General features: G+C 43.4%; 1 protein-coding gene across 1 annotated transcript in view; it reads right to left on the minus strand.

Moving 5' to 3' along the window:
• The window catches only part of LOC115017741 (calsyntenin-2-like), a 124,356-nt gene that overhangs the window by 57,433 nt on the left and 41,005 nt on the right, over positions 1-25,918 (minus strand). The window contains exons 3-5 of the mRNA XM_029446428.1: positions 20,489-20,684; positions 9,593-9,801; positions 4,887-5,036 (exon numbers count right to left, since the gene is read on the minus strand). Of these exons, the coding sequence (XP_029302288.1) occupies positions 4,887-5,036; positions 9,593-9,801; positions 20,489-20,684 (555 nt within the window). The remainder of the gene's footprint in view (positions 1-4,886; positions 5,037-9,592; positions 9,802-20,488; positions 20,685-25,918) is intronic.

Raw genomic sequence — 25,918 nt, forward strand, 5'->3', positions numbered from 1 at the left:
TGCATGTTGAATAAGCAGACACGTCTCCTCTTCTTCTTCTTCAGCTTCGCAGGATCATTACAGTGTGTAGAGATATGCAGACATCAAACTAGTCTGGTATGCAATGTTTAATACAACGACTTCAAAGTGTTATTCTGTAACGCACATGTCATTGTTACTTAGTATCTTAGATGCCATAGAACGCTGGTATTCGTCCAGAAACATACATTATAATGATGTCTCATTACAAAGCAAGTTACAGTGAAAGGCAAGAATCTAAAACACATTTGTGGCTCTTATTGTTCCCTGATAGTTTAGAAACCTGCACTGCAGTCTGAGCTCCAGACTAATTGCCTTAACTGACAATATGCACGTGTCTGTGTTTTAATTTGAGACACACACACACACACACACACACACACACACACACACACACACACACACACACACACATTGTATGTTTTTTAAAATGATTATTTTGTGTGTTTTGACTGAATGCCGTTATATATGGCTGTAGGGATGGACATGTTGGTCTGTCAGTCATCATTGCCATGTCATGTGACAACAACATTAATGGCTCCCAGTTTTATTCTCCTGTGACTTTGTGAATCCACTGACTTCAGCACTATGTGGTCGACATAAAAAGCACAAAAAAGCATAAATGTAAAAAGTAGTTCCTGACTCGAAGCAACAAACATGATTCAAGTATCCGACGTTGAATGTGACTCACAGACGGCGTGCAGGTCTTACTTCTGTCATTCCCCTCAGGATGAATTGTGAGCCCTGGCTGTTAACGAGCACCAGCCTCTGTTCACAACCTTTCTTTCGTCCAATACTTTGCTTTATGACTAAATACTTAAAGCACTGATCCCATCCCCTCAGCCTCATGTGCATTGTGAGTGCACCGCTCTGTGCTACTAGAAGATTCTAACGTCAGACGTTCCCTCACGCGCATCGTACTTTGTTTCAGAAGAATATCAACACGTCAACGCTGCAGCCGTCCTGAAGTCCACCTGCTTTCTCAGCTGCCGGAGAATAAAGCGACGGCGAAACACAAAAGCAACTGATTGGACAGCGAGCTCCTCCTGTTGTTACCAAACACATGTGATGATGTCGTGCTGTTACCTGATCCAGCGAGTTTTCATGTTAATGTAAAGATGTTGCTGCATGTTTGTTTCCACCATCGAAAGAAACCACAGAAAGATTTATTTTGATGTTTGGCTTTGTATTCTCCTGCAGGCTGTAGTGACTGTTAACGCTTCTGTCCAGCTGGTGTTATAAACAAACTGTATCACAAATACAGCTGATAACCATCCTGTCCAATGAAGACAAGAGGCTCTACAGCGGTCGGCTCACTCTCCACTTATCTTCTGTCCACTCGTTCCATTATTAGTTTGACTTCTGTGTGTGTGTGTGTGTGTGTGTGTGTGTGTGTGTGTGTGTGTGTGTGTGTGTGTGTGTTTCTGTGTGAGAGCAAGAGGGAGATGAAGAGACCAGATAGGAGATGTCTGAACACAGTTTGAAAAGTTTTTAATTATTTTGGACTAGCAGGAAAAAAAAGATAGATTATATAGTTTTGGAGGCTGCACTCATGGCAGACATCGTCCTGACGTCCGAAACAGCAGAGCGAATGTTTCTCACATCCTCAAATCTCCTGCTCCCTGGGAGAAGCACCAGGAAGCACCAGGCGACCCCAGGACACCTCTGACTGATGTGTTCAAGTGCAATGCAAGAAAGAACATACAATATGTTGAGCGGGAACAAACGCTGCACAACACATAACGTGGTAACGAGTTGTGAACACAACATTGACGCGTCATCACATTTCCGTGCTGGTGAACTTCCAAATTGACTTTTTGTTCATTTGATGAATGTAAATCCAATATTTACTGTCTTTTAGCTCTTTTTTTGGTCTCTACCAATCCCAGAACCCATCGGTTGAGGCGAGGGACAATGATTTCCAGGGTCACGATGTAGCCAGCTGGGCTCAGACTTGCTTTTCTTTGCACATCTCATTGATTACAGTTTAAAGTTAATAAAAAGCGAAGTCCTTGTCCGACCGCTGATGGGTTTCCAGATTGCCTTTCAGCTAATGTGTTCCACATAAACCATTTGTATTCATCCAAACCCTGCTCACACGTGATTGGTTAATACTCCTCTAACTACACATGGACTATAAACAGAAGCCTCAATGCTTCCCAAACTAAAATCTTATTGGGTTGCGTTCACATGCAGACGTCTGTTTGTAGAGATTAGGTCTGTAGCGACTCCTAAGGGGAATATGTGGCTCTTTAACTGCTTAATGCTCCACTACGTTCACCAGTTAGTCACCTTCTTTGTCTGTCTGCCGTTTGATGCTGAGCAGAAAGTCACTTGGTTTTTAAAGCTTTAATTTTAATTGAAAACAGCTGCTGCTGCAGCCAAAAGCAAAATCAAAGACGTGCTACTCATCATTAAGCAGAATGGCTCTGGAGTGAGTGTTAGTGTCTTTTATAAAAGCTAGTAAAGCAGTATATGGTAGTAAGAGTAGCAATTGAAAAGAAAATGTTGTTATTCACTCACCTGTGTGAGCTGACTACCCGTCAGACAGATTAATGTTTTCCACCAAGAGAAAGCTCATCTTTTGTGAGTGTGTGTGTGTGTGAGTGTGTGTGTGTGTGTGTTTGTTTCAACATTCCCGCAGTAGCCTGCCTTTAATACAGAAACCCCTAGCCCTATTAAATACCCCCTGATCTGCGGCCATGGCATTTACTCCCCCGTCTCCCTCCTTCACTTCATCCCTGCTGCCGAACAACGCTCGTAGGGACGACTGCCCTTTCATCGAGGGGAACGCGTATCTGTACTCGTGTGTTGTTGTGTGTATCTTCTCGCCATAATCGTGTGTTGAAAATCGTAATTTAAAAAGATGCACTCACAAAAAAAATATTGCAAACAGGCTTCAAAGACAGGATTATCTGAGAGCCTAGAGAGGGAGTTAATGTCACACCCACGACAGCCCTGGCTGCTCTGCGTGTTGGTGTGTGAAGGCTTGTGTGTCGTGTGCACACACTGAACTCGCACATACTCCCACAGTAACTGCGGAGAGTCGAGGATCAATGCATCTCAAAAGTTTGAGTGTTTCTGATGTGAGAAAATGTAGGATTTAACTGTGTCTATGACAACGTGCGAACTTCCTTGTGTAGCTCTCTCCTGTGTGTGTCTGCATGCTTTCATTGTGTATCTTCAAGTCTGTGATTCCACTTGTTTGTAGCTTCGCCTCTTGGCATTAGGCACACACAAAGCCACGACACAGCATGCTGCCAAGTGCCGCCACAGTGACTTTGTGCTACTTACATGTACTCTTTTTGAAATTGAGAACAAAGGATAGAACTTTTACACTTGTGTGTTGTATTGATTTGTTTCCGTTGTTTGATTCGTTGACATTAATTCGTCTGAATCTTGAACTCGTCCCTCCGTCTGGTGGAGATGTGACTGCACGGCAAACAGTTCCCCCCTTAAGAAATTATTTAGGCTAGACGGTACTAATGTTAAGAGTTTCAAGAAGTTCCTTGAATCATTTATTTTCTTGATAAGAAATGAAGTGATTTGGCTTTTCCCCGTCTTGATTTAAGATCCCGAGCTTGTGCTCGAACATTTCTGCCTCAGATCAGAAACATGTAAAATAATCTAAAACCGCAGAAACGTGTTGCTGCTACTTTTGAGAAGAAGGGTTGAGTGGCTGCCACTGAGGCTCATTTACCGCTGTTCATCCCCAGCCCGCGAACATCACGTCCTGTGGGATGATAAATGGCTAGATAGAAAGAAATCCAGCACATGAATCACCCTGTTAATGACAGAGCAGCACAGATTGCACATGCTTTCATGTGAAGCTGCACCCGATGCGTGTTCGTCTTTCATCACATGAGCTCCTGCCCTTTCTGACAAGTGCAAATTGCGTGTGCAGTTATCCCGCGCGCTGTTGTTGTTGGTGTAGCACTCACCGCAGACACTTGTCTTTGCATTACTCTGGGCCTTGTTAAGGCTGCCATTATTACTTTCTGATGTGCTAAGAGCCGTGTTGGCTGTGTCATGGTGCTCTTAGGAAAGTGCCGTTGATCACACCAGCTAAACTTGACAGACCAATTCCTCAGGGGGGAAAGAAGAGACAGACAGAGAGCGGGTCACGGAAGGTAAAGACAGAGAAAAGAACAAAAGGAGAAATATAGAAAGGTCGGTGTAGAGAGAGAAGAAACCAGTACCGCACTGTTAAGATAATCTAATGAACAATGTCTTATTTATTAAGTTTGCAATGTATGACCTATGTAGCCCTGAGTATGACCCATGCCATATGTGCATAATTTGACATGACTGACATGGACTCAATGCTCTAATGAAGTTAAGGGAACCCTTTAATGATCATGAGGAAGTGACCTTCTGTTATAGATTAGTGTCATGATCTTATGTGCTTCAATGTATGCTTGGGAGACAAGGTGTGTGTGTTCATTAAGAACACAAATATAAGGGGTAGAGTCTCTTCATGAGTTGGGACACTACACAGTTGTACTTGGAAGCAGGTAGTGTTCTCATTATTATTGTTTGTTGTGCAACAAAATAATAATTGTTAGCTATATCTGTGTCTGTGCTTTATTGATTCCTCTCTGTTTCATACCACAATGTTGTGAGCCATAAATATCCACGACAGCTCACACACTGAAGTAATGCCATGTAAATAATCACATCTGTGTTTCTGTGAGCATCAACAGCTCTGACTTCCTGCTCCATCCTTCTGCACATGCTGTACAATACAGCCAGGTACAAATATTCCACAAACTTAAGTCATCGCGCACACATAATTGCATCTGTGTAAACGCAGCTCCGTCAGAACTTGCTGAAATGATTGCACACGTGTAAATGTGACGAGGTCCCACCTTGCCAGCCAGGTTTGCAGACAGGCTTGACGTCGATGCGGACGGGGACGCTATGCAAGGCTCTCTTCTGGCCGCAGTCCCAGGCCGTCACCTGGATCTCGTACTGCTGCTGCCGGTCGTAGCTCAGCTTCTCCGTGTTCCGGATGTTACCTTGTGTGGAGAAAACGAGGCTCAAGGTCAAACTCAATACATTCACTTCCTGTTAACACAATTGTCTTCTTATGTTGAGGTTGGAGCAGAAGTTCAGATGTCAGGGACGTGTCAAACTTCCTCTAAACTTTCTGTTTGTTTTCATCAGCAAAAAACAAACACCTGAAATGAATTTAGGCCATTAAGGTGAATATGATTCTTCTCATTAGGGAGATGGGACGGTGCTTATCTGGGGCAATGTACCTTTTTTTCACAGAAGACATGTTGGCATGTCACAGTAGGAAAAGCACAGGTGCACATAATGTAATAAATAAAGGCCTAACATGAAAACGTCTCTTTTAGCTGGCATTTTGTAAATATGTCTTTTTAAACTTTCATTTTTTATTTCTTTGTTAAACACATGTTTCCAAAATAAAATAATCTGATTTCATGGCCATCACTGCATTATTTAGTAACATTGGCAGAATTACTGATCAAAGTTTTGTTTGTTCAACTGGAAACAAAAAGAAAAGTTTTCATGATTTAAATGTGCAGATTGTGTTTGATGCCACATATCTACAGTGAAAAGTCACACATGTTAATGTTTCATATGAACTCTGTGACACAGTTTATAGTAAATAATTAATCCTTTATTGACACATTGGTCAATTTCTTCAATCAGTGTAATTTGACGTAGTGTAGAGTTCCACATCTCTTCACGTCAGTCAGGAATAGATCGCTGATATACAGTGCAATCGCTGAAGTGGTTCAGGAAGTTAAAGACTAAAACATTTATAATGTTTGGTATGAAATCTAATCTGAGAAATAGGGTGGAGTTACTCCGTCACCGGAGATTCTGAGACTTTATGGAGTCGTAAAACAGCTGCTCAAATGGATTCTTAATGCAGTTGAACTTCAGTCTGATGACCTCTCGTCTGTTTTCTGACATGTGACTTGAGAGTTGAGTCTATAGAAAGTATAAAAGTTAAGTAAACACTTAAAACTGCCTTGAGGAAGGTGAGTAACAGCAGTCCCACTCGAGCGTCGACAGTAAAGCTTCGGTGTATTTATGGCTTATTAGATAACACAGAGTGCTTGTGTATCGCTAATCTGCCTGTACACCGTTTGTGTGTGTGTGTGTGTTTAAATGAGTAATGGGTATTTAATTTTAATTTTATAGCATCATTGTATATCATCGTCTAATTAACTGTGATGCCTTAATATAATCACTGTAACAAATGAGATCATGTTTGGGTTGACAGGTAGACTCTATCTCTCACAAGTGCTTTGATTAGCGCTGATGTTTCTCACGATTAACGCCACGTTTCCATTAACGCCCTGTTGCTACCTGATGCAATACAGATATTGGCACCTGACCTCCCTTTGTTCTGGAAGCTAAAATATGGGCTTGGAAATTAAACGTTTTTAACAGAAAGCCCGCTCTACAACACTAGGGAGCGTGCAGCGTGCAGCGTGCAGCGTGCAGCGTGCAGCGTGCAGCGTGCAGCGTGCATTGTGCAGCGTGCAGCGTGCAGCGTGCAGCGTGCCATGGCCGTGTAATTTGAACAAACGTGAACTTTATCTATTTCCTATGCAATACATATTCTTCTTCAGATAAACCCAGAGCACCTAAAACAAATCAGTAATTCAAATGCAGATAAAAACAAGTGTTAGGATAAATATGAAGACTGATGTGGATGTCTGGCTTCCCTCTGAACACTCTGCAGGTTACAGCCAAGATTTCTCTACTTTTAAGTTTTTGGGTCAAGGTAGAAGTAATGAGTCAAGCCTGCCAGCTTTGTAAGAGACAGCCTCATACACACACAAATATATCAAAATGAATGTGGCAATGCTTTTGTGATTTCAGAATGCTTCACACAGCACCTTAAACAAAACAAATACGCTTCTCGTCTGTATTCAGCATCCAGACCACATTCAGTGAATGAGTCTGCTGCCTTGATGGAAACCGCGACCCATTTACCAAACCAGCGTCTTTATCATGCTGAGCAGAGTGCATGAAGGGAGCTCTCGTGTTAATGTGTCTGTTAATATTTGATGAGTCTTCCCCTACAGACGGATGACAATGCTATACAAACAGCCAGGCACGGGCGAGGAGGGGGCACCCTGACGGAGAACACTTGTGGGGTCTCGAGTGTTAAGAAGAGACGTTATTGGGCCTTATTGGCAGCCAGTTGAAACGTAGCTGGAATGAGTTATTGCGACTTATATTACTGTCTGGATTCTTATTGAGATTTGTGTATTGTGGGGAGCGAGGTGCAGAGGGAGCTGAGTGTTGATAATGTGGTATATTTGAATATGAGTGTGTGAGTGGGAGGATTAGATGTAATTCATATGAGTACGCCATTGTTCAGCTCCCCGTACTCCTCGTCTCCCATTCTCTGTCTCCCTCTCAGTGTGTTTAGAATCATTTCCCTCCTCGTTCTCCCCTTTACAACCTTCACATTCCATTTCAATGCACATCATTGTCGCTCTGTTTTGCAGCATCATCCCATTTCACTGTTTGCTGTCTCATGCGTGCGCCTCGCTCTCTGCCTGTGACTGTGTTACCCTGTGTGTCGCTCTCAACCTTAAGCCCACTGGTTCCTGTAAGTATCTACAAATGGGACACAGATACATCGTTTTGTAGTTAAAAGTATTGTTTAAAGTAATTTCCAAAACCAGCTGGACACTTGGCAATTGTTATTCACACAAGAGTAAATGTGCGGCTGTTTGGAACTATTTTCAGCTGTGGATGAATACAGATTTGGTGCAATACAGAATCTGCAGTCGGAGAATGTGGATTTATAAAAAATAAACTACAGTGTGTGTGTGTTGATGGTAATGAAACAACATGTCTCCCAGTGCAACAGTGTGGCTCAACTATTAAACATATTTGTTGGACAACAATGGAGCTATATGGCACAGAGGATGAGATATATCAGGCTTTGGCAACACAAGAAATACTTGTTAGTTCCATTCATTGTTGCTTTTTGACTTTGAATTGGATTTATTGACAATGAGAAAAATATAGAATACCACCGGCTCTGTCCTTTATCATTGCCAATACAGTTGTTCTATTGACTTCTCTAGCTGATCCTCTCACAGCACTTACTCTCGCCCTCACACTCAACTCTTCCTTTCCTCCCTCGAGCTACTCCTTCTCTCCCTCAGGTGCGCTTGAGTTCAAGAGCTCTCATCGCCTTTTCCTCAGCGGTCAATGGCTGTGCGAGACCCCTTCAAATGGAGAGAAGGAAGAACACTCTGGTTGCAGCCTCCCTCCTGTGTCATTCACCGTGCAGTTTGGCCCTAACCTCATCCACTCAGCCTTTTTATTGTAACACCTCAGCAGTGGGCTATTCTCGGCAGTTGGCAGCAACAAAAACCTTAACAGTAATGTCCCTTGCATTTACAGCACGTCTCATGAAAAGAGAAAAGCAAAGTGTGTGCAGATTGTTTAGAAGAGCGACGAGAGGCAGTTGTATTTAAATAGCTTGTCTAACAGTGGAAAGAAAGTTTAAATGTAGTATTAAAGTATGCACTCAAGGAACACATTTTATCCTACTTGACTTTGTGTGAGCTACCCAAAAAGACAAAACTTTTTAGAAATATGAATGTATTAATACTAATAACAGAGCTGTGTGTGTCCTCCATCAAGCTAGGGAGGGGCAAAAGGTCAGTAGAGGACATGATGTTGGATAAAATACCCAATCTCTCAACAGATTTGTGGAGGTATCTCTCACACTTTATGTCTGTATTTGTGTGTGTGAGTTACACTATTACAAAATCTTTATTTATAATGTTCAAGAACCAAGTTACAAAGTACAACTCAGTAAAGTCAAGTACATGTGTGAGGGTATTGGGGAGTGTCCATGGATCTTTTTTCTTAGCATTTATCTCTGCATGTGTATGTTTGTGCTCAAACTTCTGTGATCTGATTTGCGGTGACCCATGGCTCTTTGGGCAAAGCTCGACTTTGTCCTTGGTAAGAGCACAGAACACATTTGATCCCGTGGAGAGACATCTGCCAGTGTATTAGGTTTTGCTACCAGAGTGTATGCAGGTATGTGTGTGTGTAGTGCTTTTGCAACTATATCCTGTGGCTGTAAAGTGCATGTGTGTGCATGGATGGGATTTTTAGATCACTAGTGACACTGTGTTATGACATACATGTTTTTTTGTTTCTTCTTTCAGTAAAAGAGAGAGCGAAACACTTTATTAAGAAGATGTGAGAAATCACTGACATAAGTGAAGCAGAAGTGCTGTAGATGCGGTACGTTGAGGGAAAGTGGGAACACCCAGAAAAGTGACAACACTTCCCCACAAACTAAATCATAAATGCAGTGAATATCACACTGTTGATAACAGTTTAGGTGAGATATCAAGGTTTATTTGTGGCACTCACTGTCATTTCTCAGTGCTTTGTCACGAGGCATGCCTGTTAGTACGAAACATCCCTGTTAGTACGAAACATCCCTGTTAGTACGAAACATCCCTGTTAGTACGAAACATCCCTGTTAGTTTGAAACCCTGCATCCTATCAACGCTCTCAATATATATTTTTCTTCTCTTCTACTCACCATTGCGATCTATAGCGAAAGGTGTGTTGGTGGTGGAGATCTGGTAGTTACAGATCTGACTGTACTGTGGGGAGCAGTCCTGGTCAGTGGCCTCCACTTGCAGGATGCTGTCGTAAATCTTGCCCTCTGTCACTGCAGCTCGGTACTGGGGCTCCCGAAACACCGGGGCAAACTCATTCACATCGTTGACCTGAATGTGCACCACCGCCCTGCAGACATTAAGGGGAAACAGAGCGGAGGAAAGCGGCGATTAGTGTAGAACAGTCAGTCATCTGCATAGAGCGTAACTGCTTTTCAATTGATCCTTTGTCCTTGGTGTGTATGGGAAATAAGGAAGTATGTTATTATTTTGTCAGTTAGATTAGACTTTATATAGCAATATGAAGAATACATCATAGAAAAACAGTGGCAGCAAAGTAGAACATACCATTTCAGTGTACAGAATGAATGGTTATTTTCAACCATGCTAGCAGTGATGTTGGTCTGCCAGATGGTCAGTACCCCACTTTGGTCCAGACTGCAATATCTCAACAACTATTATGGATTGGCACACAGTAGAGTTATCTATGGTTCTTAGAGGATTAATTTTCTAGAAAGGAGTAAAGTATTTACAACTACAACTGCAGCCTCTCAGACGATTGTTAAGTTTGGATGGTTGAGGGCAGAATGTCATTCCCGGAGATTAATTACGTCGAGAACCAAAAGTCACAATGTGCTTTTGTGTAATACACTGTCTGACCTGACCCAATGGATTGCTTTGATTAGGTTGGTCTGGCGAAATAATCCCATGGATCTCTTTATCCACCATATGTGCACTAAACTGCACTAATTAATCATTCCATAAGTGATCTATCAGCATTAATTCATGTTAAATCATACATGATGAAACCCCCCCACCATTCATCACTTTAAAAAGCCTTCATCAATACTCTCCGGCAGCCAGGAGGCAACAGATTGCTTAATCAATCCTTCAATTCATTGACTGACAACCAGTGATGAATGAAGATAAGACATACTAATACTCAAATAGCAAATACAAAGTAGTGCTATGCTTTAAGAGACAAAGGGGTGGACACGAGTATATGATTCATAGGATTAGCCGGTCGATATGGTAATGGCGGTGAGTTATCCAATTAAGAGAAGCTGTAATATCTCTCCCACATGTGGTCGGCTGGAGATGGAGACTAACAAAAGGGAGACAGTTGGGAGGCCGAGCCCACGCAGAATGGATTAACACACTGCCTTATCTCTCCCTGTCACAAGTACACAAACATAGGAGACCATTTGTGTTTGAGCGTACAAACACAAACAGATGCTCAGTTAAACCGTATAATACAAAATAAGAAACACATAAACAACTAGAGTTGAAATGCATAAGAGACAAATCAATTGGGGACATGCAGTGCTGGCAGTAAATAAGAAGTTTTGACTTAAAGTTGCACTTTATTTGAGTATTTTTAATGCTACTTTTACTATGACTCCATTACATTTCAGAGTCATTAATTGTACAATTTAATCGACTACATTTATATTAGTTTAGTTACTATATGAATATCAACCGCCTAATGCAAAACATGTGATGGGCCTCTAAACATGAGGTATTAACATACGTACATTAGAATACCCAACATTACATTAAGTACTTCAAATCAGCTCCTCAGCTCCACCTGAACACCTGATGATCTGAACATGTGACCACCTGACCATCTGCATCATTCAATGTAATTATTACTTTTGAACAAGTTATAATAGTATATCTTTTGGGAACCCCAAACCTGACAAAATGTACTAAAAGTTTTAATAACTAAAATGGAGAATATAATAAAATATAAAGCTTTGCTTTACCTTAACGCACATCGGATGGTAGAAATAAAGGAAATATTACACCAGTCCGTGCACACAATGTTAAGCATCAATTTACCATACTTCATAGCATCTGCATAAACTGAAACAATAGTTTAAGCATTCAGCCAGCAACAGCTCAACGATATATTTTTACATGGCTATAATTCTGAATGCAGGGCTTTCACTTGTTTACATTGTGGATTTGCTACTTTTATGTTGCCAAATTGTGATTGGTGCAGAGAGAAGTATGTGACAACTATGCTCCTCCCACTTCACACCTGTGAGTAGAGCACAGACAGAAACACCTTTACAAACATTTGTCATGCTAATACAAAACAAAACTGGTCTATCTTTTCCCGAAAACTGTGTACGTGTAGAACCATAACTTATAGTAAAGGATAGCTTTACAGGATCTGAGTACTTCCATCACCACTGGACACAAGTACAGAATACACAAATGCACCTACACAGTGATTAATCACCGGGCTTTAGGATTGGTGGGATGTTAACAGTGATGCTAACAGCAGTGACGATGGCGATAAGAAGCACTGACAGATGATGGCAGCACCAGTGTGTGCAGTAAATCCCTCCGCCAGCCTTGTTTTGTCATATTAATGGCGCTCTCTCATAAACATTACCCCCCTGCTTCGCCACACTCCCCAGTGGTGAGGGAGCAAACATATGTTTCACTCCTCTGGGGCTTGTATGAGGAACTGCTGTGTGTGCGCGATTATGTGCACACAAGCCAAGTGCACGATCTATAACTACAGTAAACGGAATAATTGTGAATACGTCTCGTTGTGAGTGTGCATATGAGTGTGTGTTTCTGATGGCTCACATCTGGCGGAAACAGACGCCTGGCTCTCTCGGGCTTGGATGTGTGAGTGTGTGTGTCTGTGTGTGTATGTGTGTGTTTTCAAATAGCTGGAACATTGCCAAGCTAACCCATTCTGAGCCATTCCTCCCAGTGACAGACCTCAGCGCAGAAGCAGGGGGTCCACGTGTGACACAGAAAGTCAGCGGGGGTTAAGTAACCCCATGGATGTGTGAAAACAAAAAAAACTAGAGCCACAGGGATGACTACTTTGAACAAAGTCAACAAGGAACCCTGCTTTCACTCTGCACTGAAACAAGAGTGTGGTATAAAAACCTATATTTAAAAGCAACCATATTGCAAATTGGACACCTGAGTAGAATGAGTCTGAAGATGATAGAACACTTTATTGTCCGTCAGTGACAGATATTCTCCTACAACAAATAAATAATGGAGAATTACAACAGGCACAAAGTGTTAAAACTACATCTGACAGGAGCAGTGTTAACAGGGCAGGATGCAGTGCCCTGTGTTTAATCGTACTGGACTTAAAACCCTTTACAAGCACCTGTTGTGGCCTGGCCTATAAACAACTCTTAATCCATAAAAGCAGTCCCGGGCTGACCTGAAGCTCCACTCGGTGCAGCAGGGAGGTTGTGTGTACTAAAATGATTAAACGCAGTAGAGAAGGGTGTGCTGATTGCAGGTGTCCGACCACAGTGTCTGAAAGGGTCAACCTTGCATCCTCTACCCCACGTTTTGCCTTGTAGGCAAACTGGTGTGTGGTCTCCATGTATTTACACAGCATCGAGGTCACTCAGGTCCTTATCATGTGTCTTTCTACGCATTGGGATCATGGTGGAAGTCTTCCACTGGCTTGAAACACAGCCAGAATCATGAAGTCGCTGAAACAGCTTGGTGAAAGCTCCACTGAGTGGAGTGGAGCACTAAGCTACCTGCCTGTGAGCTCGTCAGGGTCAGGTTGGTGTGCTGCAGAAGCTTCTGAGCTGCTCTGCAAAGGAGGAGGGGGGGCAGGCAGTCAATAACTGCAGGTTTGGGGGCTTTACCCATCATGATTTTTAATCCCTGCCACGCCTGACATGACTGATACCCTCCATCCAACCCCAGTGTGCTGTCTTTTACTTTACATTCACCAGATCAACGGCTCAAAGCTCTTGCATGTTAAAGCTCGAATGAATCAAATGACTAATGTAAAAAGGGTTTGCAGCTTGTAGTGAAGATGTGCTGGTGATGTGATGGTGGACACAATCCATAGTTACTTTCTAACGTTTAAACTAACTGAGGATCGTACTGCAGCCACAGTGAGGTTCTCTGACCAAACAGACACCAGCCACAGATCTGGAAGGGGTTCTAGAGTTGTCTAATTCTAGAAGAAATATTTATTCAGAACACTGCAGCTGGGATTTTGACCAATACAAGAAGGAGATTAGTTGCTCCACTGCTTGATACACTGCACTGCACTGCCTGCATCTATTACAATATACTTATAATACTTGTGTATAAAGCCTTAAATAACCTACGAAGCACCTTCCTATAGCACTTCAAGGAAACAACAGTCTTAAAGCAGTGACTTCCCAGGTATGTAGAAGAAGTAAAACCAAACATCTTTAATCTTATAACATGAAAGGAATGAGACGATGTTTGTAGTCGCTTTTCAAGGATATAAATATCTCATTAGAAAATGTTGTGCACGGAAAGCAGTGGAGACGTATTCCTGGGCCAGGTGTGATTCCAATCCAGCTCCATCTTCTGCAGACACAATCAGACAGCAGCTGCATGCTAAAGCCAGGTGATGCATGTTAATGCTAGGTTAGTATTGTTCCCAGTTTATTACATATTCATCCACACTCATTATTTATCAATGCTTAACCGCACACAGCCACTCAAACAGAGTCATTATTGAATGCCTCCTGCACACGCACACACACACAGACACACACACACACACACACACACACACACACACACACACACACGCACACGCACGAAGGCAGAGGACTCAATTAATCTTTGTCAAGAATAAGCCAAGAGCTTGAATCATCAATTTCCTTGTGTAAGACTAGAATGGAAATAAACAACCCTCACTATACCAATGGGACCAAATGGGACGGTAGCCTCATCCATATGCAAGGAAATCCCACTTCCACATCGACTCCCACCCCAAGGCACAAGCCCAGCACTCCACAGGACGTTTACTTCACACCTAATAGTGTGGATTGAGAGATGGTTGAGACTATCATGCCACAGAAGAGAGGCAGTGAAGAAGTTAAAGATGTAAACTGATGCACTTGGAGAAAAGATTATTCTTTTAAGAGTATTTTCACGCAATTAAATAACTGAATGTCCTTTTGCTCGACTCTGAAACTTCTAAACTCGGCGCGACGTCTGATCGTGGTTTGAATGGGAGATGCGAGCTGGTGTCACTTTCTTTCATCTGGTAACTGAAGCAGACAAGCACAGATGGTGCATTTCCTGCCGGTGCATATTCATAATTGAAACACAGAGACTATACGCTCCTATTACATTATGTTAGCTGAAAATAAACAACATATTCCTACACTAGATTTTGTTTTTTTTCTTTCTTGCCAGGAATAATAACCACGTCAACTAACGGGTTTTGACAGAATGAGGTTTCACTCATATTAGCATCAAGTGTGACAAGTATGGAGATAAGATTCTTGGTAGAATAAAGTGCCGACACATTGACAGGCCTGCACTATCAGTGTGGAGTCCCCTCTTCTCGCTGCAGAAATGTATCATGACAGCTTATGCTAACAAGGCACAGCTCTTGGCCCACTTCCTCACTCCTAAAAAAGTGACTTTCTTTGTTAATGTTGAGTGAGTTTTCTCTGGTTGTCTACGTATAAGTATGAGTTTGTGTGTGTGAAAGTTGCTTACGAGGTGCAGAATCTACCTATTAATCCCGAGCTACGATATTTGTCTTATTTATATGTAAATGTTGGAGTATCAGTGTGAAGTTGACTCCGAGCGAGGTTAAGACACACGGGCCTCTAAGATTCACTAATGATGACTTTAATAACTTCTGCGCTGCCAAGCACCCAGCGTGTGTGTGAATGTGCGGCTACGAAGACACGATAAAACATCTGTGTCTCAATTACTTGTACATTTTCTCTCACACACACACACACACACATTTGCACACACACACACAACCTCGGGGGCACCTAACCCTGTTGTGAATGCCTCCAGGCACTTAACCCCTGGGCAGGTGTTAAATACATGTGTCGCTGTTAGGTGCGAGTCCAGGAAAAGATTATGAATATGACACACTTTGCAAGGCAGTGAGATATCCCTGATGCATAATTACTCCATAGTAACAGTAGAAACATGCACAGAGCCGGTGTGTGGGGAACGCTGAGGCACAAACAGCACAGAGAGCTTCAGATGCTAATTAAGTTGTTTTTCACCTGCACCCACCAAAGGCCTTGAAAGTGGCCGACTACACTGGTGACTCTTTGAGAAGTCTACTCAAACTCTTTGAGAAGTCTACTCAAACAAAGGCAAATATTTATAGATTTATAGATATAGATTATAGATATGCTTTGTAATGTTTCCTTAAACCGTAATTCCAAACCTTAATGAACCAACTGAAGAGTCATTTCCCCACACAGGCTTCTTCATGATCATTTAAGAGGTGCAAAGAGGTACAAACTAAACAGTGTTCCACCAAATAAGTATAGATCGGAGAAAAGTCTTCTACGATCTACAAGTTGAAATCCTTATTTTAAAACATTAATTGAATCTAAATCAGGGATTTTGAAGGCGGTTATGAGGACACCAGATGACAATGAAATTATTACAATTCACCCGAAGAGGAAGATGATCTTCTTTGTGTCAATCCAGCCAACATTTGAGACTTTTTACACAGAAGTCAGGGGATCAATAACATCATTAGGATGCATCGTCTTGGAACCTGCCAGACATTAAATGTCAATGCAATAGTTGTTGAGATATATCAGTCTGCAGTTATGTGGCGGTCAAACATCCGTACGGCCGCTACTGAAGGTAAGATCTTGAATGTTTTAATTAACCCCTTAACATTCATCGTCGCCACTCTTTCCCTTTAAGCAGCTTTGAGGATGTTAAAACCATCTTATTCAACACTGCCCGACAGTTATATGTTGTTCTTGATGCACCATTTTATTTCAATTCTTCTCAGAAAGAGCAGCAGTACTTGACACCAATTAAATATTGTTATTAATTTCTCAGTCGAATCACTATTATTTTACATCAATAGATAGACACAAAATGGACATTTATCACATTTATGGGTCTTTACTACAACGGCTCAGTACACTTGGCAGTTCAGTACAAACGGTTCACTTGGCAGAGGTCAGCGCTACATTATTGCAGATTAATTTGTGTTTCATTTAAAGCTGACCGGAGCAGAAACAGTGTCAAGGAGTTTAAGGTGAATTCATTTGAGCTTTGCCGACAATTGGCTAAAGCTTCCACGGGCAGCGAAGCAGAATATCTCAAAGGGCAAAGTGAAGCGATGTGAATCAGAACAGGCAAATGCATACGCTGATATATGACTCAGAAAAAGGCAGCCATTAACGTCAGTGTTTACGGTATGAAGCCGTCCGTTGCTGTCACTTTGGAAAAAGTCACCGAGATTGGAAGAATATAACACTTTTACTGGCTTCACAGGATGATGTGTGTATTCTAAGTTTGACTTGGCATTTTGAAAAGGAAACGATATTTCATTTGTTTGCAAATAAACCAGCATTTCTGTCATGCTGAGAGACAGATCTGTACAGCCGGGGCAGAGAGCGCATTCATTTGTGAGTGTAGAGGCAGTCTGACGAAATATTCAACACTGTAACAAAGACGGAGAGAAGGACGGGGTCAGACAGCGCCGTCGGCAGAATTGACTTTTTACATTTCTGCAAAATCACGGATACGGTCAGATTTTCTAATATGATACATATATAAGTTTCATATCAGCCTCGGATAATGCTCGGAGAAACAATTGGTTAGGTTTAGGCAACAACACTAATTGGTTTGGATTAAGAAAAAATAATTGTTTAGATTAAAAAAAGCTACGGACGTGTCACACGACACGAGTCACATGACACGAGTCACACGACACGAGTCACACGAGTCTCACGACACGAGTCACACGAGTCTCACGACACGAGTCACACGAGTCTCACGACACGAGTCACACGAGTCACACGACACGAGTCACACGACACAGGTCACACGACACGAGTCACACGAGTCACACGACACATCACACGAGTCACACGACACAAGTCACACGACACAGGTCACACGACACGAGTCACACGACACAGGTCACACGACACGAGTCACACGACACATCACACGAGTCACACGACACAAGTCACACGAGTCACACGACACGAGTCACACAAGTCACACGACACGAGTCACACGAGACACACGACACGGGTCAAACGAGTTACACGACATGAGTCACACGAGACACACGACACGGGTCACACGAGACACACGACACGGGTCAAACGAGTCACACGACACAAGTCACACGACACGAGTTACACGACACGAGTTACACGACACGAGTCAGATGTGTCACACAGATCACACGGATCACTTGAGTCACACGACACGGGTCAAACGAGTCACACGACAAGAGTCACACGAGTCACACGACATGATTACGTTAAAAATAACTCCACTTCCGGTTTCACAGGTGACAGCAACAGTGTCCTGGGTGAAAGTCCTGTGCTTGCTACTAAAGACACTTTCTCAACTGTTATATCAGTTATTATAGCTTGTTACTTTCAATAACGGTCGTTTGTTGTACTACTTCAATTGCAGGAATGTTGACATTTAACGTATCCGTGGTTTGCAGAAACGTACAATGCCTGTGCTGGACAGCGAGGGCTAGCTGAGTCAGAGAAGTAGGGCAGCAGCCAGTGGTAAGCAGAGCAGGGAGGAATAGAGGACAGAGGGTGACGTTTAAACTCATCCTGTGTCACTCCTGATCCTCTCCCCTGTCCTCTTTAGCTTCTAATTTTCTTGACTGCCTTCCTTCTCTGATGTTGACGTGTCATGTGTAATTTGAGCACAGCCTTAGGCAGAGATTTTTCTTCCTTCCTGTTAGCTTCTTTCTAAATCAGAGCAAGCGAGCAGCGCGGCGAAAGGCCAGCCTCATCCTTTGAGAGTTGCCAGCGAAAGGACAGGCCATTTAAAGTGTCCCCAAATGCACTTCGCCTCCAGCAACGGCCTGTACCAACCAAACTGGGCCTCACAGCAGGCAGTGAGTTATGTTGATAGCAAGTATTAGTGTGACATAACAGAATAACTGGCTGCTTAAAATGGATAAAAAACATGATCAACAGCAAGGAAAAAGTACCGAAACACAGTAAATACAAGTTACATTCGACTGATTTAAAACTTTCACTGAGGCTAGAGCTAGTGTGTACGTGTGTGTGTGTATGTGTGTATGTGTGTGTGTGTAGACAAGATGATAGATGTCTGTGCTTGGCTCCATTGTTGGCTGAGTTGAGGGGGTTTTGTGACGGAGGTTGTTGTCTGAAAGACTGAGCGGAGAGAAATTTTTCGACAGAAGCTGCAATCAGGAGGGTCAAGTGTGACACGTAGTTTTTATCAGTTGACCTCTTCACAGAAGTGTGTTGGTGGTGGGTGTTGTGCTGTGTCTGTGCTGGCATGCATTGTTCTCAGAACAATCTGGGATTACGCTGCAGCCAAGTGCTTTATTCAAGGTGTGGGAGGGAGGGATAATTGTGCACTTTGACTTCTTGGGGTAACTTTTTATAAGACTGCGAGAAGGCTGATTATATTTAGACTGCACCTCGGCCAAAAACAATAATAATATGTTCTCCTATCGCAGAGGATGTACTTGTGATTCTCCCACTTTTTGGGTTTGTACCAACGTGGTCGAATGCACTTATTGTAAATTGCTTTGCATAACAGTGCGACGTCCACACAGTCCAGTTCAATGCACGGACCATCATTAATCAGGTACATAGAAAAAGAACATGAGTAGGTTGAGTGTGCAGTCTTTTCCTTTTATTATTCATTATTCTTTTCAACCCAATCATGCTGTTGAAGGACCTCGCCAGCGACACAATCAGTAAAATTGTTTGTTTTCTTCGTCTTTCTTTTCATTCACTAGACCAGGGGTGTCAAACTCATTTTAGTTCAGGGGCCACATGCAGCACAATTCAAGTGGGCCGAACCAGTAAAATCACAGCATAATAACGGATAAATAACGACAACTCCAAATCTTTCCCTTCGTACATTCTGAAAATGTTCAAATTGTATCTTTTTACAAAACATTATGAACCTGAAATTTCTTAAGAAAAAAAGTTGCAATTGCAACAATATTGTGCCTCATTTTATCATTTACACATGTGTGTTACAACTTACAGATCAGTGTGTCTACAAAGGCACAACACATTTAGTCACAGGTATCTGGAACAGTATTTTACTTTATGATCAAAACAACTAATTTTTACACTTTGCAAAGTCATCCCACAGGCCAGATTGGACCCTTTGGCGGGCCAGTTTTGGCCCCCGGGTCGCATGTTTGATACCCCTGCACTAGACAAACAAGTGGTGGTGCAGGCAGGTGTATTAGTGTTAGAGGTTACACAGAGTTATATACATCTGTGTGTTGACGAGCAGCTCTGTCGGGACACCTTGCATCACTATGGACGAAACCTTCAGCTGATGTCTACGTGCTCTTTGGTTAAGAACGACTAAGAGGCCGATTCCAGAACGTTCTGATCGTTGGACCATCCATAGAACTGGATCGGGAACATATTTCATGTGTGTTGTTTGTTCTGGCAGCTTGTTTGGCTTTGCTACACACACACACACACACACACACACACACACACACACACACACACACACACACACACGCACACACGCACACACACACACACACGTTTTACAGCACAGCTGAACATTTGATTGGACCTGAGCCATTGTCTAAATGAATGATGAATTATACAGTACAGTAAGTACTTGTAGTTTTACATAATTTAGCTCAAACATTTTTATATGAATTATGAAACCTCTTGTTTATTGAATTGCCCGTTCCCTTGTCCTTGGTAGCCTTTCCTTTTCACTGACTTTACACAAGCGTGCCAGGTCTACGCTGAAACACACATGTGTAGTACTGTGCTTGTGTATTCTGTTAGACACTGTTGCTGTTGTCTGCATTTACTCACTTGTGGGACTTCTTGACCTCCGTGCCCCGGGGGCCAGAGCCGCAGTCGTGAGCCTGGATTATGAAGGTGTATTCCTTCTGCAGCTCGCAGTCCACCAGTCCGCGGGCCCTCAGCTGGCCCTCGCCAGACGTACCGTTCAGCACCACCGCCTCGAACGGAGCCTCCAGCCCGTGGATGTTGAACGCACAGATCTCCCCTAGACACCAGGAAGAAGGGAGGAGAGAGGAAGAGGAGGGAGGAGGTCAGTGTTAATCAGGTGGAGGAGGAAGTATGAATGATGTGTTTTTTTACAAATGTAATTATTTCTTTCCTTTTATCCCTACGTCAATGCAACACATGACTTCCTTGTTATCTGCTCAGCTCCCTTTTTATGACGCATGTTGTAATACAGTTGCAAAGGAGGGGGGGGGCACTGTTGAGCCTGCACACCTAGGAGGAAGGCATTGGCTGAAATGTCTGTGTGTGCCAGTCTTCTCTATTACACATGCACATTACAGATACAGCAAATGTGAACGTCAATAGCTTGTCTCTTCCGGATGTTCCCAGCCAGTCCTGGAGGTTACACAAGCAACTTGAGGTTGCAGAGATCTATCACCTCTGGAATACTGCGTAGTGAAGGGAAGCTGCAGGACAGAAGTTTCTGAATGATACAGCAGAGCAGACCATAAATAGGCTTTCACTGAGTTTCCCCCGTGTTGGGTTATTTCTACTCCCTACTTCCCTGTTACGTATGTCATTTTGAAAACAAACCACGCTACAGCTGCAACGCAGCAGCAGAAGCCGAAGGTTTATAAATAGATCATATTCCCGGCAATGCACCTTGTGTGTAATTGCTCTTGTGAAAAACACCAAGGGCATTCCTTCTGTCCGCCCTCCGCAACATGTAGGCATTCTCTGTACCAAAAAACAACATACAGAACAATTGAGTTACACGAGGCTCAAATGAAACTACGACGTCTCAAAGTCACCTTTGTGTAGAAATACAGAGAGAGAAAATCAGTTTAAATTCAGAGTGAGCGGCTGACACGAGCAAGACAAAAGAGATAACTGACATTTATTAGCGGGACGAGTAAAGAAGTCGTCCATTTGCGGAGTGGGCGAGGGAAAGTGTTTTTCTGCTTCTCGGCGACTTGACGTCCCCTCGCGCTTCCACTAGTTGGATTTCAGGAAATCACTTAACGCGTCCGGCTCACTCTCTGACCTGTGACAGCTAATTGCACTGATATCACTTAAACTAACAGCAAAGACTAAATTGGATTCCCAAGCAGCTTTGTGTGCACATTGCCCCTGGCAAGTTCTGATAAGAGCAACTTTATTTTCTACTTCCCCTTTCTCTCCCCTTTCATCCTGCTTGTGTCATAATCCCCTCACCCCCCCTCATCCCCCCTCACCCCACCTTCCTGTTGGGGCAGGGACTCTGAAATGGCAATTTGCCCACAGAGGAGCTGTAGGCAGAATAATGAAGGAAGAGTAGAAAAAGGGAAAAGGAGAACAGAACATAAGAGAATAGGGGGGGTGTCGACACTGTCTGCATACTCTAAAGACTCCCCTCTTCTGTACTGCCTGAACAATGACTTATCAGGGTTAAATGGACCCCCACAACACGAGGAGCACGCCTTGCTGGGGAGAGCAAAATCAGAAAATGGCTTTGAGCAAACGGTGTGCGACGGGGAGCGACAGAAGATGCAACAGTGTTGATGTGCTGCTTCTCTCAATGGTGCTCCACCGCACGAAAAAGGCAAATGGAAAATCCATGACTGCTGGAGCGAGAAATAAATCCAATATGCACAGGCGAGGGCTGGAGCTCCCCATCAGGGGGAATCTGCTGATGGTGCACGCCCACAGCAGAGGCTGTAGCTGATGGGGGAGCGTGGAGACGGGTCAAGGAGAGCACTGGAGGAGGACCTCCATCTTTTAGGACTCGAGTAAACACTCAACAAACGTATTACTTTGTTTTCTTTTTATACGTGCGCCTATCACTCCGCTCCTCGATTAGTGTTCCGCCGCCTGCGGAGAGGGGAAGATGGCTGGTGGAGGAGGGAGGGACGAGGGTGGAAGTGCCGGCCCTGGTGGCAGCGGAGGAACAGATGTTGGGCGGCTGGCACTTGGCAGAGAGCTCACAAGCGCTAATTGCTGCGTTAAACTGTTAGCTAAATGTGTGCCACTGCGTCACATTAGGCTTTTAAGAGGTAGATTTATGGTCAGAAGGAACTCTGTCTTCTTGAAGGGGGGCTATTTAAAACTAATGGATGCAAACTAATGGATATGGATTCTGCACTGAAATTTCTATATTTGCTGTGTTATCATCACTGTTTGACTATTTGGCGTAATACATGGTTTGTATGGTCGTCACTACGCCACGCAGGATGTCTGAAACATTATTAATGGCTTTGCACACTTAAAACTTTCAGACTAACTTACTTGACTTTTTAGACACCCTCTATGTGTCTCATTCTTTCCTCCACCTTAGTCCCTACCTTGGGCACCATCACATGTTCATTTAATCAAGTCTAAATATTAATGACGGTCTATTAGTCAGTGTGAATGTGCGCACAGGAATAAAGCTGCTGTCCTGTTGGTGTCAGAAGTCGTGCAGCGCACCTCAAGGGACTCTGGCACCCGTCCACAGCAGACTATCTTTGAGGACACAGAGCTCATTATCAGTAAAGGCAGAGATGCTTTACTGGCACCGGTGGCCTGTGTTTGCAGAGCTGTAGGACTGTGACAAAGTATCGGGGGCCAGGGCGCCTCGGCGCCTCAAGTCATAATCAAAGCTGACAGACCGTCGCCGATGAGCTGCCTGCATCCGAATACACTCGCAGGCTCCTTTTGCACATACGTGCATATATATGTGCAGCAGCTGCTGAATGAGCGTTCGAGTGAGAAGTAAGAGTGGAGACATCAGGCGGGAAACTGTTGCATCACTGAGGAAGAGAAAGATATGAGCGGAGATGAAAGGAGGAGCTGGAACGTGGCCACCGCCTTAGGGCAGCTCCGATCTCCCTACTGGAGAGTGACCAAAGCACAGGCATGAACACACACACACACACACATTTAACTGTGCCAGTTCGCCAGTTCTAATCAGAGCTGACATGCCTTTCATCCTCCTACTGCTGGAACACACACACACACACACACACACACACACACACACACACACGCACACGCACACACACACACCGCCGAGACTGTAAGTAAATCAGACGACTGGATATCACGCTGTTCCTGAACACGTTCTGCCACTAACACGTCTGCACCCACATTATCTTAATATTCTTGCTCGCCATTATTAATAAATCATCTCTATTTGCACAAGAGTTGCTGTTGACAGTTTACACAGTTGTCATGATTTCAGCTGCTTTTCCAATTTGGATTTGTCTTGAAATCATCTCTTGTATTAGTCACCCCCATAACCCGCTAATTCTCCCTCTCGTTTTAGTCACAAAAACACAATCGCACATCCACAAGTACTCTGGGGGACTTACTTACACACACGCACACGCACACACACACACACACACACACACACACACACACACACACACACACACACACACACACACACACGCGCACACATGCACACACACACAAACCCTCTCAGCTGCAATGCAGAGATAGACTGTCAGCCTCATAACTCTGCAGAGGGGCCGAAATTGAAAATGCTGTAATTACGCTCTTCATGAAATTAGCCAGCCGAGGGAAAAACACAATTGAGAAGCTGTCCATGCTGGAGATAAGGATTAATACCAATCAGCCTGCATGTTCCCACTGAGAGTGTTGTTTGTGTAGTGTGTGTGTAAGTACACTTCCTCTACAGGGGCTTGGAGGGGAGGGAGTAACTGTTGCAGGAGGGGAGGGGGGGGGGTATACACGACCTGGAGGTTGCCACCCCTCGTCTCCTCTCTGTTAATGACATTAAAGGCTGCTCTCACAGAGGTAATGACATCCTGCTGTCTTCTAGCAGAGTGAACACCAACCCTCTGTGTGTGTGTGTGTGTGTGTGTGTGTGTGTGTGTGTGTGTGTGTGTGTGTGTGTGCGTGTGTGTGTGTGTGTGTGTGTGTGTACGTGAGAGTGTGTGTCAGAGTGAAGGGTGGAGGACTGAACCTGTCAATCAAACCCTCACATCAAGGCAGCAGTAGGTGGGCTACAGACTCTGTTCACAGGCTCAGGTTCACAGGCCCCTGTCAGTGTCAGGGTCTGGATGCCTCAAATCACTCATGTTTTCTTCCCCCCAATTTGGTGCCTGTGGGTGGGCTCTTTGGGCTCTTTGGGCTCTTTGGGCTCTTTGGGCTCTTTGGGCTCTTTGGGCTTTGGTCCGTTTGCTTTCGATGGACAGTTTGACTGTTTTATGACAAGATAGCAAACACTTTTCGGACTTGATTGAAGGATATATATATTACACAACACCAGGACATGTGCTGTAAACTATCCATCTATTCACATGATCAACTGTACTCATAAATAGTGAAAGTGTTTCTCCTTAAAAGGGTATTCTGGAGCTTTAGTGTTGCACAAGTTGTGCTACTTGTGCAACACTAATATATCTGAGATATCCTGAATATTAAGTACATGTTGAAGTTTCCTACACCTTTTGAACTCCAGTCATTTCTTGTTATATGAGAAACATATATGTTGAAGTAAAGTCTTTATGTATAACTGTAATGTATATATAAAGTCAGATGTTACCAGTTAGTTCTGCCCAGGATATAAAACCACACATGGTCATAAGTTGAGGTGAATTAGACTTTGGTCTGATGCAGAGAAACACCACTGGCAGTAGCTTTTAGACCGAATCAACAAGCCCGAGCTTCGACATCTCCTCTTTGCAGACCTTTCACTGGACAGCAGCGCTCCTCGTCCAGAAAACATCGATGCTTTTTGGTCTCAGCAGCTTGAAAGTCCTTTTAGCTGTGCCAGCTGTGAGCGTTGCCACAGACCCACCTCCTCCTATATGTCGATAAAGTGAAACCCCAGCGGGCGACGTGTCAATCACTTTGGCATAAACTCGGATTCCTGCCAAAGCACTGCTGCGCAAGCGTCAAATTATCAACTGGCATCCAATGCAACACCTGCTGGAACTGTACGGTAAACACACCCCGATTGAATCGTTTAGCTACTGAATGGTTCATCTACTTAATGGTTCATCTACTTAATGGTTCATCTACTTAATGGTTCATCTACTTAATGGTTCATCTACTTAGAAACTATTCAAGCGTTTCTGTTCATTTAGGAACATGTAGAGCGAAACACTCTGTTCACTGGGAGGAAAACACATAACGCAATATAAAGACATTTCTTGTGACTAGTGATAATGTTTTTGTTTTGTTACAGCGTCTGCTTATTGTTTAAAGCCTCTTTAGTCTTTATAAATCTCTGTGAGATATTTCTATGTAATTCATAATACTATAAGGCCTCATTGTTGTTGTCTG

Source organism: Cottoperca gobio, chromosome 13, assembly GCF_900634415.1.
Source record: "Cottoperca gobio chromosome 13, fCotGob3.1, whole genome shotgun sequence".
In the NCBI taxonomy this organism is placed as follows: Eukaryota; Metazoa; Chordata; class Actinopteri; order Perciformes; family Bovichtidae; genus Cottoperca; species Cottoperca gobio.